The 13314-nt window shown below is 40.6% G+C and overlaps 1 protein-coding gene across 1 annotated transcript in view; it reads left to right on the forward strand.

Annotated features, from left to right (window-relative positions):
• Positions 1–13314, forward strand: part of itpr2 (inositol 1,4,5-trisphosphate receptor, type 2) — a 61994-nt gene that overhangs the window by 31732 nt on the left and 16948 nt on the right. The window contains exons 38-48 of the mRNA XM_080874091.1: positions 6692–6812; positions 7222–7409; positions 7494–7674; positions 8407–8660; positions 8753–8953; positions 9531–9641; positions 9958–10053; positions 10135–10254; positions 12406–12540; positions 12638–12830; positions 13047–13172. Of these exons, the coding sequence (XP_080730217.1) occupies positions 6692–6812; positions 7222–7409; positions 7494–7674; positions 8407–8660; positions 8753–8953; positions 9531–9641; positions 9958–10053; positions 10135–10254; positions 12406–12540; positions 12638–12830; positions 13047–13172 (1726 nt within the window). The remainder of the gene's footprint in view (positions 1–6691; positions 6813–7221; positions 7410–7493; positions 7675–8406; positions 8661–8752; positions 8954–9530; positions 9642–9957; positions 10054–10134; positions 10255–12405; positions 12541–12637; positions 12831–13046; positions 13173–13314) is intronic.

Raw genomic sequence — 13314 nt, forward strand, 5'->3', positions numbered from 1 at the left:
GAGCACCTGAACCGTATTTGATTGGAATAAATGCAATATTCCTTACTCTGTCTCTCAAAAATAAACGTCAGCGTCTCGAGGGTGTGTCATCAGTAACCAGCAGCTTAGAATAAGGGAAAAGTTTGATCCGCTGCAATTGATAGACTCAAAGTCCGTGGATCACAAAAATCAGATGGCCCCATGCTCTCTGAGAACCATGAGTGATTCTGCCAAATGTAATCTTATTTTTATGCTGATGTAATTTTTCAGAAGCCTCATGGCTGAAACATAAGCTCTCAAAAATTATTATGTTTTCCCCATGCTTGCCTTTTTATGTCGACTAAATTGCCCGAGTTCCAGTGAGGCAGGCAAAACAGATGAGCCTTGTTTGCCAGTCAGCTTATCTTCAGCATCATAGTCTCCTTAATAAACTCAATCAGTACATAATGATATTAGTGAATAACACATAACACGTCCACCGTAAACCCGCTGGTTAAAAGTCAGGCCTTCCCTAAAGCAGACCTGTTACTGAATGCTTGTTTACTTGTTTATGCTTGTATTTCCCTGAATCGTTCTCACCAATTGCTCTCACATGTGGGCTTAATTTGTTTTGCTGATGTGCTTGTTTGTTGGGTAAAAGCATTTCATGCGCTGTGGAACTGCAGCTTGAAATCATAAATGGCACCACTTGATGCGCGTGTGTCTTCCAGGATTCCAGATACCATTTGTAACCTCTTGGCCTTGCACGCAGCGCTCCACAGCTACTTCTGAACATGTCATATTCAGCAGCAGGTAAAAGAGATGGGATGAAATGCAAATATGCAGACATGGTTCACCCTAATGGACTTGACTAATGGCAAGAGTTTTAGGTAATCCTGAGCTCATCCAGCCACAATTTCACCAAAGAATGATGAACCCAGTGATCTCAGTTATGGGTGGCAGTTGCACACCACCCTATGTTCCCTCGTGTTTTGTTTTTCATCTGCGCTCCTGTTGTGTTTGTGGTAGAATAGCAGAAAAATGTGAAATAATGAAATACATTTTAATTTATTTTCTTTTTAAAAAAGAATAAATATCTTGGAGAAAACACTTTATAAAACATATTGATATGGATTTTATTATGACAGGTTCCCACTTTAAGCTTTTCATTTCTCCTTCAGCTCCAAGCTCGCCTTAGAGACAACAGAAATTTTTATTAGATTGCATGCAGCGCGTGCTTTTAAACTGTACATGATAAGATCGAATTTCCCTTTGAGTTTTTGTATAACAGAAGGTAGATTTTCAGTTTGACACTGTACTGATCAGTGTATTGACTGAAGTAACATAAGCTTTGTGATGGTGAAGTTGTTGGTCTCTCACAGCCTGTGGGGAAACTGTGCTATGCCACTGTGTGCTTGAGTCATTCTGTTCATAAAAGACCGACTCGGATTCCTCTGTGGAGGAAAAAAGTAAGACTGTTAGTCTTCCACCCCTCTCATCTCAACCTTGTTTGGGGAACATTGTCCTCCTGCACTGCCTGACACGCTGCTGCAGTTGACCTTATCAGAGCTCAGCAGCTCTAACTTCTCCATCCAGGCAGTGTATGTCCTGGTTTACAGCTGCTACTGCCCTCTGATGCCTGCATGAGTTTTCAGACCACCTAAAGAAGCACAGAACAGGCGGTGTCTTTTTATCCATGCTTCTCACCGGAGTTACAGGAATCTGTAGACAGCAGAGCTGCGAGAGGTGGTGGGGGGGAGTGAAGCTGGAGGTGGGGATCGGCAGCTCATCCTCAGCTTGGACACCAGAGCCGCAGTGTGGCGTGCCGGTGCACATTTTAAAACACCACGACTGTCTGCTCATTGCTAGGTTTTGTTTGTTCCTCTCCTCCTCCTCCTGCCACCCTCCTCTTACTTTTGTCAGTTCTCTCTCTCTCTCTCTCTCTCTCTCTTGCTCCCCCCCCCCCCTCTCTCTCTCTCTCTCGGCTCTTACATCACCTGACTAGAGTTTTTCTTGTCAATGCAGCAACAAGCAGATGAGTCAGGCAGGGCTGACTCTTCTCTACTGCCATCCTGCTTCCTCTATCCTCTCCTTTCTCTCTGCAGACCTAGCAGTGTGCTGGCTGCAGTGTGTGCCAGCACACTGCATCACCCAGAAGGGAGACAAAAAAATCCCCCCAAAAACCTGTCACCACCCCCACCTTTCAACTTCTCCCTACAAGAGGGAAAAGGGGAAAGTCAAACATGTTTAGTTTGCAAGGGAGCATGCAGTGGGATGCATTGCCTTATAGAGTGTAGTGCTGAGGTTGGAGATGCACTGGGATTGTGTCTGTGTAGTGGTGTGTGGAAATGAGAGACACTGACTCAATGGATCCTCACCTTCAGTTCAAGAAGTGTGTGCGTGCACGTGTGTGTGTACGTGCGTGTGGGTGTCTATGTGGGTGTGTGTCTGTGTTTCTGTGAGACATCTCAGCCAGACAGTGCAGGCAGACAAGTGTCTCTGCTGACTGCAGATGAGATAGAGTGTTTACTGACACAGGGAGCATCAGCTACACGTGCTCATCCACATCTTTGCTCTTCGGTACACTTAGTTTGAGGATGCTTAGCTGAACTGTATCTGGCCAGCCTCTGTGATGAGACATAGAGGTACCTCGTTTGCCTGATGCCTTGATATTGTATAATTAGACCTTTTCTTTTTTAAGGTTGCAGTTTGGAGCTTTTTTTTTTAAAAAAAGAAAAAAAGAAATCCCATTATTTCTGCTTGATAATTCAGTTTCATTTTGGATGAACCACACTACATTTGACACATCCAAATGCACCCAAAATTTTATAAGAAGCAACTACTTACAACTTACAATGGCAGCTACACAAATGAGTCATATACATCTGAATACTAATTAGCTGTATGTGTCAGCTTTAAAGGAGGTGTGACAATCACAGCAGGGAAACTTGCAAAGGAACAAAGAGACCAGACAATTGCTGAACTGCTGGTGCGTCAGTCACAAACTGCAAAATTCTGAAATGTATAATAAAGGAAATGCATTTATTTTCATGCAAGTATTAGGATAAATGGAATGGGAAAAATTTCCATTAAATGTCTATAGGGTTGTAGGTCAGGTGAGGTGAGGTGACTTGTCTAACCAACAATGCCAGTCAGTGAATAAATCAATCCTTCTTTGTATAGGACCTTTCATGAAGGTTGACGCAGTTCAAAGTGCTTCATAGATGATTCAACATAAAAGCTACATAAAAAGAATTAAAAGTACCAAATATAAAACAAGATTTACAATATAAGTAAACTAAAAGGACAGTTAAAGAAAGAAATTGGTTGTTACTAATCGTTCAGAGCACGCACCAAATATTCACATTATTGAAGCAGGAGTCAGAACTTTTACTTAAACTTTGAATTAATTAATGTTAACACCTAATGAACAATTTCAGCTTTTAGTTATTTTATAGCCTAAAGGTTGCATAATTACAGCCTAAAAATGATCACATATATTCAAAACTATTAGGTACACCTGTTCAGCTGCTTGGTAATGCAAATATCTCATCAGCCAGTCATGTGGCAGCGACCTGATGGCAACCTGCCCGATGTTCAATCTTACGTCCTTCTGACTTTCCTTCTGAGTCTTTGGAAGTCTTTGCACTTCCACTGGATCTCTGGACTACAAACTCTCTCTCTACTTTTAAATTGTGTCTTAAAACCCATCCATTCAGAATTGCATATTCTTCACCATGACTCCGTCTTAGTCTATTTTTATCTTACTTAGCTTTTATACTTACATACTTTATCTTATGTTTTTATTTTGTTGTACTAATGTAAGGTGACCTTGAGGATCCTCAACAGGCGCCTATAAATAAAATGTATTATCATTATTATTATAAACGGAGCATCAGAATGGAGAGAAATGGCGATATAGGTGACTTTTTCTGCACAACCACCCAGAGCGATTACAGAGACTGTTCTGCTGTTTTTGCATCCAAGTTGCGCTACATTCCTGTTCATTTACAAATCTTTGCATCAAAAGAAAATGTATCCTCGTTTGCGTAAATTCGGTGCATCGCTTGGAAGAAAACTAAATTTGTTGGACCTGCATGAGTGATGTAGCATAGTAATTTACTGTTGTGAGATCTATCTCTTTTTCTCCTGCAACATTTTGCAAGTTTTTCCATCTTGAAAACCCCCCAAATGCATTCCTGAAGCTTTCAATAGTAAAAATGTTTAGTGAACGCTTTGTGTTAGTGATTTCAGTACATCTTTGTTAGCAAAGTGGTGTGCCATACAGCCTCATTTTTATGAATGTCTGTGTTGATGTTGAGCAATTCAGGTTAGCAACCATTGCATTGCTTCTCTTGTCCTTCATGCATTAATTATACTAATTATTTGGTGGTAAGTTTTCAGGCCGCTGGTTATGTTAGTTGTGTTGCTTTGTGGCACAGAAACAACTCTACAACACTCTTTGTATATAATCTCTTCTTGGTCAATGTCACTAACCCTAAATCCGCTTTGCTAAGCTCTTCACCTTCTACTGTGTCAGTCATTCGATTTTTTAAATATATCTGTCTTTTTACATTGTGTTATCGGTCTAGACTAGTCCAGGAAGCTTCAGGCTTCGTAATGCAGTGAACAGTTGTGATTGGATGTGGTTCAGCGCTGATTTAGTCAGGTGGGGGAGTGCCTCATTTTGTTTTTGCTTTGCGTTCGATTTAAATAACACATTTTCAAGACTGTCTGTGTTTAAATGTGGGAAGCCAAAATTGTGTCCCTACAACCAACCTATACACAACGCAAAACACATCAAGCACATCGAAGCAGTTGGGCTACAGCCACAGAAGACCACACTGGGTGCCACTCCTGTCAGCTAAAAACAGGAAACTGAGGCTACAATTTGCACAGGTTAACTAAAATCTGACGATAGAAGATTGGCTAAACATTGTATGCTTGGCATAAACAACATGAAAGCATGGGTCCATCTTGCCTCGTATCAGCAGTTAAGGCTTGTGGTGGTGGTCTAGTAGTATAGGATATTTTCTTTGCACACTCTAGGCTCTAGGAACAATTTGTTTAACACCACAGCCTACCCGAGTACTATTTCTAGCCATGTCTATCCCTTAATGACCACAGTGCACCAATCTTCGGATGGCTTCTCACAGCAGAATAATGTGGCATGCCACAGAGCTCGGATCATCTCAGACTGGTTTCTTGAACATGACAATTAGTTCACTGTACACAAATAGTCTCCAAAGTCACCGGATCTCAATCACATGGAGCACCTTTGGGACTAGGAGGAACAGGAGAGTTGCATCATGATGACAATGTTTCCAGCACCCTGCTGAATCTATAGCATGAAAAATTAGGAGTTCTGATGGCAAAAGGGGGGTCTAACCTGGCACAAGCAGAGTGTAACACATCAAGTGTATTCAGTTGTTATTTTGACAGGCACCTGCCTTTCTGCTAGCCTGCTAACACGTTTCCATGGAAACCATACATGGCTGCTTACAGCCCATTAATTTTAACTCCACCCCTTACCCATCTCTTCTTGAAGTCTTTTGATCAATACCAGTGGTAAGGTGTCATGAAACAAGGCCTTGATGCGTTGTTGGATTACCATAGAAACAGGTGCTGACCACATGTAGTGTTCATACATACTTTATCTTCCCTTTATATTTCCTTCTTTTCATCCATCCATCGCTCTCCCTGTTGTTCTTTAAAAATAGGTGGTGAAATGTACAATGCAAGTCATCCACCTGCCAATCACACACTTTGATTACACAACCACTGAAGGGCGATTGTCGCCGTGAATCTTTTAATCTCATTTCTGCTCATCTGCGTCAAATGTCGCAGACACAGAGAGATGTTTATTCGAAAGAAAATAAATGCAGTTATTAAATAAATGAGCTGCTAGAGGCAAGCTGGTGTTGTGCAATGCATTACTTTATACATATGCATCAGTAATCCTTGCACGCAAATGACCACATTCTGTATAACCTTTTTCCACTTGTCTTCACTTGCATGCTTATGTGCACACGGTGTGTGTGTGTGTGTGTGTGTGTGTGTGTGTGTGTGTGTGTGTGTGTGTGTAAGAAAGAAGCACAGTGTGGTCCTATTTTGCACAATAAGAGAGGGAAAACTAGCCTCATCCCAAAAAGTTTGGGGTAAGATCAGCGGTTCATCATGTCAGTTTAAAAATTTAACTGTTTGGAGACTTTCATTGCCGACTAATATTAACTAAAAATAAAAGTAACATCTGTCATCATTTATGGTTGCTTTTCTCCAAACACACCCTGGCTGCTATCTCGGAATCTCTCATAAATGCTCAGATAGGATCAAGATATTGGACAACATTATAACCGTCATGCTCTCTCAAGCTCCAATTTCTTTGTTGATAAGAGCATTGTCATACTGCAAACCACTGCTTCCATCAAGGCAGAAATGTGTCATGGGATGATGGCGATGATTCCTATTAGGTGAAATGAGATGAAATCTGCTCAGCCCTCTGAGAGATGATCGGATGTATTTCATGCCAATGAATGCACCTTACCACAAATGTTCCCTTCTTAAGATTTGTCCTTCATTTTGATCATTTTTATAGTTATTCCTCTTTCCCTTTCTGTAAAGGGGAAAAAAAGCTTTATCAAAATCTATTAAATATGTGTGAATTTCCTAGTTTAAAGCTCATACTCAGTCAGACTTTTAAATGGATTTAACATTATGATTTCTGTCTCCACAGGGAAACGACTTGAGAAAGATTCTCCTCACACGCTACTTTGGAAATCAAAAGCTCCTCTCCAAGTCAGAGCTCGGGAGTGGAAACAGCTCATCTGGTGGCTTTGTCAAGCAGTCACCTGGAGGTACCGAGAACCCCAAATAAACTGAGTAGATGCTGCAATAACTACTCACAGCCGAGGAAACAACAGGAACTAAAATGACAGTGCTCTGTTTCTTAGGCAGTATGCTGTTTGACAATTGTTGGCAGACATAAGAGGTTTATAATGCATCCCACAAATATTCGGTCCAGGCAGGTGTGGAATATAGTAGATGAGCATAACAAATAATCAAACATTTGTAAAGTTTTTCCTGTTCAATTTCTCAAAAAGAGATTATTTCTATCTACAATTATTTATATATGGTATGTGCATGCATGGAAAGCCAGAGGCAGGGAGAGCAGCAGCACAAAAATAACCAGGCAACATACATGAGACTAACTCAGAAAGAGCATGAGAAGCAGAAGCTAGAATTTAAATTTCTACATCATTGCAGGAGGTTCTCCCATGGTAGACGCTGACAAGCCAGCCACCACTGTTTCGGATATTCAGTGTCTTTTGGACAATGTTGGGGCAACAGAGATGGTAATTGAACTCATCGTCAACACCAAGAATGATCGACTGTTTAAGGAGAGCATCGAGCTGGGCATTGCCCTTCTCAGGGGTGGAAACACACAGATACAGGTTGGCTTCACAGATACACGAATCCTGTACTTCTCCTCCACATGTTTTAGAAGTATACTCATGGCCATTTTTGCTCCCAACTAGAACTCATTCTACAGCCAACTGAACAAGCAGAAAAAGTCCGAGAGGTTCTTCAAGGTTTTCTACGACCGCATGCGTTTGGCCCAGCAGGAGATTCGAGCCACCGTGTCAGTCAACATGTTTGAAGTCACCTGCAAAAGAAGGGACGATGACAGTGATGTCAGTAGTATCAGGGTTAAAAAAGGTACCGTTCGGTGATGGTGTATTTTTAATTTTTTTCACATTATTGACTTATTAGAGCAAAAACACCACATAATGTCCAGATAACGTTTGTGAGCTCAAAATGCAGCTAACCACTGTGTCAAAATGTCAAAGGGAGGCTGAAAGTAAATAAGCAAAGTTCATTAGAAGTGAATCACCTCTGTTATAATGTCAGAGGTACCTAGCGATGAGGATTTAAAAGTGCAATACTGAGTCATGAGGCTCACGTCCTCAGCACATCCAGGCATTTCCATAGAAAGAGCGAATTAAAAAGCCACAGACTGGAAAAAAGTAATGCTTTTACAGTGTTTGAGGTCTACAAGTTTAGTTTAGTTTAAAACAGTTGTAGTGGATAAATCCACAATGATTTTTGTAGCTCTGCTGACTTCTGTTGAAACTGTTGTTCCCAGTTTAAGCAGTCACATGTCTGAAGCATGTGACAGCCCACATTGCAATCCTATCAAAAGGCCATTGTATCAAGTTTGAGTGTTTTTATGCTACAGAAACCCACTAAATTGTTGCCTGCTTGTCAGTGAACGTCTGTAAATAAATAAATATATATATATATACACACATATCAATTTCTCTTGAATACAATTGCCGCACTTATGAATGGAAGCAATTTGCTCCTGCCCTGCAGTTAAACAGTGAATCGTGTTGTGTGTCTGTTTGTGTGTGTGTGTTTTTTTTTTTTCAATAAATCCTTTCTTTGTAGGGAAAGATTCTGGGCTTCACATGAGGGACGACATGCGAGGGCAGCTAAAAGAAGCCTCCTCAGTGACCTCAAAGGCCTTCTCAGCCTTCAGAAAAGAGCTGGACCCTGACCTTGAAGGCCTCGGCCAAAACAGTGAGATAATCGGTACTGAGGAGGCATCGGAAGACACTCAGATGAGCCCGGCTGTATCTATCATGAAACCAATCCTGCGTTACCTACAGCTGCTCTGTGAGAACCACAATTCAAAGCTGCAGGTACTGATGCTCTGTGAACTTTGCCCTTCTAAGTCCAGTCATTAAAATGACCGCTGATTGATTTTTTTTTTTTTTTCCTGCTCTGAATCCAGAACTTTCTGCGCAGTCAGAACAACAAGACTAACTACAATCTGGTGTGTGAGACTCTTCAGTTCTTGGACTGCATTTGTGGGAGCACCACTGGAGGCCTAGGGCTGCTGGGACTTTATATAAATGAGTATAATGTGGATCTGATTCTCCAAACGTTGGAAACCATTACAGAGTATTGCCAGGGGCCCTGCCATGAAAACCAGGTAGGAGGAGGGTGGCTGGTTAGTTGAGAGAAAATGCTCGATTTATTGGATAGTCAAGTTGTCAACATATTTATTTAATAGAGCCTAATACTGTGAATATATTTGAAAAATTGTTCATCTTTTCCTAAATGTGAAGCATCATACAGTATCGTTAAACCTGTAGCGAAAAGCTTTTCTTATTTCATGTGTTCAAGTCCAGTCAAGTTGAGAATACAGGAAACAGGAAATTTCTGGTTTCGAACCAGCTGAGCAGCTGGGGCCTTTCTGTATGGAGTTTGGATGTTACGCCTGTGTCTGTGTTGGTTTCTAATTAGAAGGAGGAGGAAATCTGGTGATTCTAAATCTACTGTTGGTGTGAATATGAGCATAAATGTCTGTCTACAGTGGACCTGGTCACTTTGTGATCACACCGCTGTTTTAATCATGAGCTGTGGTGTAGTAAGCCGTCTTAAACTATCTTTTATTTGGATTTACCTGTAAAGCACAGACACTTTCTTCTGATGAATTATATTAATGATTTTCTTTTTGTAATGTAGCCAACACTGACTACAGCATGTCCATTTTTTTTCTTTTCCAGAGCTGTATAGCTAAACATGAGTCAAATGGTATTGATATTATTATAGCACTGATTGTCAACGCCATCAACCCCCTGGGTAAGGATCGCCTGGACCTGGTGCTGCAACTCAAGGTGAGCAGTAGTTGTATGAGAGGTCTGGGAGGCAACACATTTCCATTACCCTATTATATACTTGCATTGCTGCATAGTATTAATTAAATATAGATAACAATTGTGCAATGATGAAAAAGGCAATGGGGCAAATAAAGCCCATGTTTACTGGCTGTCTGACTGCAGATGTCTTTAGTAGTACAACCCTTTAGTCGAATCACAGCACTCTGAAAAAACTGCATCTGACCAGTATTGTTGGTTTTTTTCCTTTCAATTATTCAGCTTTGTGTAACTGATCAAAATATAAAAGCTGATTATTTTGAAACGTGTATCATAGAACAATGCCTCCAAGCTCCTGCTAGCTATCATGGAGAGCTGCCATGACAGTGAGAACGCAGAGAAGATTCTCTACAAGATGAGACCCACTGAATTGGTGAGTGTGGTCATGCATGCACACAAACTACACCTGACGTGTGGTGCAAAAACGGTGACTTCTAAAACACTTTTGCTTCAGGTGGATGTCATGAAGGACGCCTACAAACAGGGTTTGCAGAGTGAAGACGACGATGACGGCATGGGAGACGAGATCAAACCTAAAGATGTCGGACACAACATTTACATCCTGGCCCACCAGGTAAAAGAAAAGATTAAACTTGAGTTAGTCTAAAGTGGTCAGACAAACAGAGGAAATGCAGTGATGCTTTAGTCTAATGACCACTGGGCCAGTGCAGTGCAGGAGTGCCAAGTGATGGAGGAGTGCTTCTCTGAATGAACTGCTCTGACAGTTTTCTGAAATGAGTTTTTGTGTTGTGACATTGGCTCTACTGACAGATAGGCTTTAGGCGTTTTCACTGAGGCAGGTAGTCGCTGCACAACTAAATACACATGGTTTGCTTTGTCCAGGGATCAGGAACGAGGGAATGAGGAAGGAGTACTGTACCCCTGAGAAATTTGTTTTTGTTCTAAATGTGTGTGTCCATCTGACGTGTCTCAGTCTTTGTCTACGCTGTTTGTAAGTTGTTGAGAGCAAGCCAAGTCTTGTGGGTTTTCACTTCTGTCTCTTTAGAGCAAAGTGTCAGACAGGATATTTTGGTCTACAGAGCAGACGAGTTTCATCATGACAAGGAAGTGTGCATGTTTGGTTTTTTTGTTAGTTTTTTTTTTTTTATGTTTGACTTTTAAAAAAATAACCTTTCAGCTTAAAACAGGAATGCACAAATGTGTGCATCAGCTTTGAAATATATTTTCTGATTGTCTAAATAAACAAATTAAATTGATAATATAAAATAAACAATAGATAGAATGCACAAACTAAATGGTTCTCTACATTTCTCCATAAATTTCTCTACAATTGCCTATTTTAAAGGAGTAAAATAGATGTTTAAAATATAATAAATTAAAAAGAAAACCTCAGCAAGTATTCAGAACTCCACAAACCATGTTACATTTTCCTCACCTAAAAAGAGAAGCAGAAAAAAATAAGGAAATCTAATTTGTTGACTGAACCTAGATTTCTAGTTGACCTCAGTGTACACAAAACAAGTAAACAACACAGGAAAGGAAAAAGGCCAGAACCTGTTTCTTACTCATCTATTAATTCTTGTGCCACAGGTGTCCTTTTCAATGTCTTTTTATCAGCAAGGATACATAAAAACTACCTCTGCAGAGTGTGGGGAAAGAAAGAAACTGTTGCTGGTTTCTGGTTGGGATCTGGATCACTTTAAAACTGTGAAATAATTCAATTCCTTTAATGGGAGATGGCAGCTTTAGCTCTATTAGAAAAAACAAGGCCATAAAGCTTGAATTTGAACGGTATATAGACATTACTTACAGATGTTGTGGGCTCATCATGGGTATGAATTTCACAACAATTTAGGGCTTTTTCCAGGGTGGAATCATTGTATACTTTACATCTTTAATTGCTTTAGAAAACAAGAATCGGGTGCACAAGATTGCATTTATTTTGGACTTTCAAAAATATATAAACAGTGATCAAATATATGTATTAAACATCTCTTAATAAGTTGCATCTCGACCACACACACTCCTTTTGATAGTGATCAACAATTTTGTGGCATAATTCTGCTTAGATATTTGGTCACTCTTCTTGGCAGAATTTATTTAAATTGGTTGTCACACACCTGGGTTTTAGACCTGCTCCAAAATCCTCCGATAGAGGTGAGTTCATGGAGTTGGGAAGGCCATTCCAGAAGCTTAATGTTAGCCTGGTCTATCCATCCCAAAACCAGTTTTGATGTGTGTTTGGGATCATTGCTCTGATGGAAAACCCAATTTTGCCAAATTTTCAACCATTTAGATGTTAATTTAATGTGAGGTGAAAGAACTTTCTTCATTATTCCATCCACTTTGTGCGGTGTACCAGTACTACAGCAAAACTTCCCAGAGCACAATGCTACCACCACCATGCTTGGCAGTTGAGTGTTCTTAGTGTGAAAGCCTCACCTTTACTCCGCGAAACATACCTCTTGTCATCATGGCACTACCTTTGTCTGCGCTGACCATAAAACTTTTCTCCAGAAGGAATATTTCTTGTCCATATGGGCTATTTCAAATTTCAGTCAAGGTTAAAGCAGCACCCAGTTCTTGTTTTCCAAAGTCACAGTCATGTCTTGTAAAATCCATAAAAATGACCATGACATTAACGCTCATGAGGAGATTTTGTAAACCATATTTGTTTAGTTTTGGTTCATTACTGGTTACAGTATCATCCAGTGTAGTGCAGCAAAATCATATCTTCATATTAATCATATTTCTTCATTCCTAGTTGGCCAGGCACAACAAAATCTTGCAGCAGAGCCTCACCCCTGGGTCAGGGTTAGGTCTGGGGTCAGGCATGGACCACGATAAGGAAAAGGATGATGCCCTCCGTTACTATGCGAAGCACACAGCTCAGATAGAGGTAACCCGCATCATCAATTTATCATTTATCCTAAAATCTCTTAAATCGTTCGTCAAACTATAAAACTGTAAGCCAAACCTTTAATCTTTGTTATCAGATTGTGCGTAATGACCGCAGCATGGAGCAGATAGTGTTTCCAGTTCCTAACATCTGTGAGTACCTAACTGAGGAGTCAAAGATGCGTGTGTTCACCACCACTGAGAGAGATGACCAAGGCAGCAAGGTTAATGACTTCTTCCACCAGTTTGACAACCTCTACAATGAGATGAGGTGGCAGAAGAAGATCCGCAGTAAGTCTTCCTTACATTCGGCATCCAGTTCTTGGAAAATAATAATGATTGTGGTGGCGGTGGTGGCAGCAGGAACAGGCTTCAGGACGACAAATCACGATTCCCATCCAGCAAGTCTGGTTATGTTATTTTCACAGTAAACTGAAGGGCCTGCAGTGATGTGGTGTGTGCTGAATTCGTGTGCCTGTACTTATGCTCCCTGTTGTGTTTGCACAGAAAATAAGGCTCTGTTCTGGTTCTCACGTCACATCTCTCTTTGGGGGAGCATCTCCTTCTACCTGGCCCTCCTGCTCAACATTGCTGTGGCTGTATTCTACCCTTTTGGTGACGATGAAGATGAGGGTAAGAATTTCTGCATATTTCTCAAATTGTAATTTGTAATTTCAAGCCATTTTTTTAAACCTTTTGCTAAGCAAACCAATGTTTTAAGGCAGTGGTCTTCAAATGGCTCCTACTGGACATGGATTAACTATTTAATCTGCAA

Source organism: Rhamphochromis sp. 'chilingali' (assembly GCF_963969265.1).
Source record: "Rhamphochromis sp. 'chilingali' genome assembly, chromosome: 2".
Lineage (NCBI taxonomy): Eukaryota > Metazoa > Chordata > Actinopteri > Cichliformes > Cichlidae > Rhamphochromis > Rhamphochromis sp. 'chilingali'.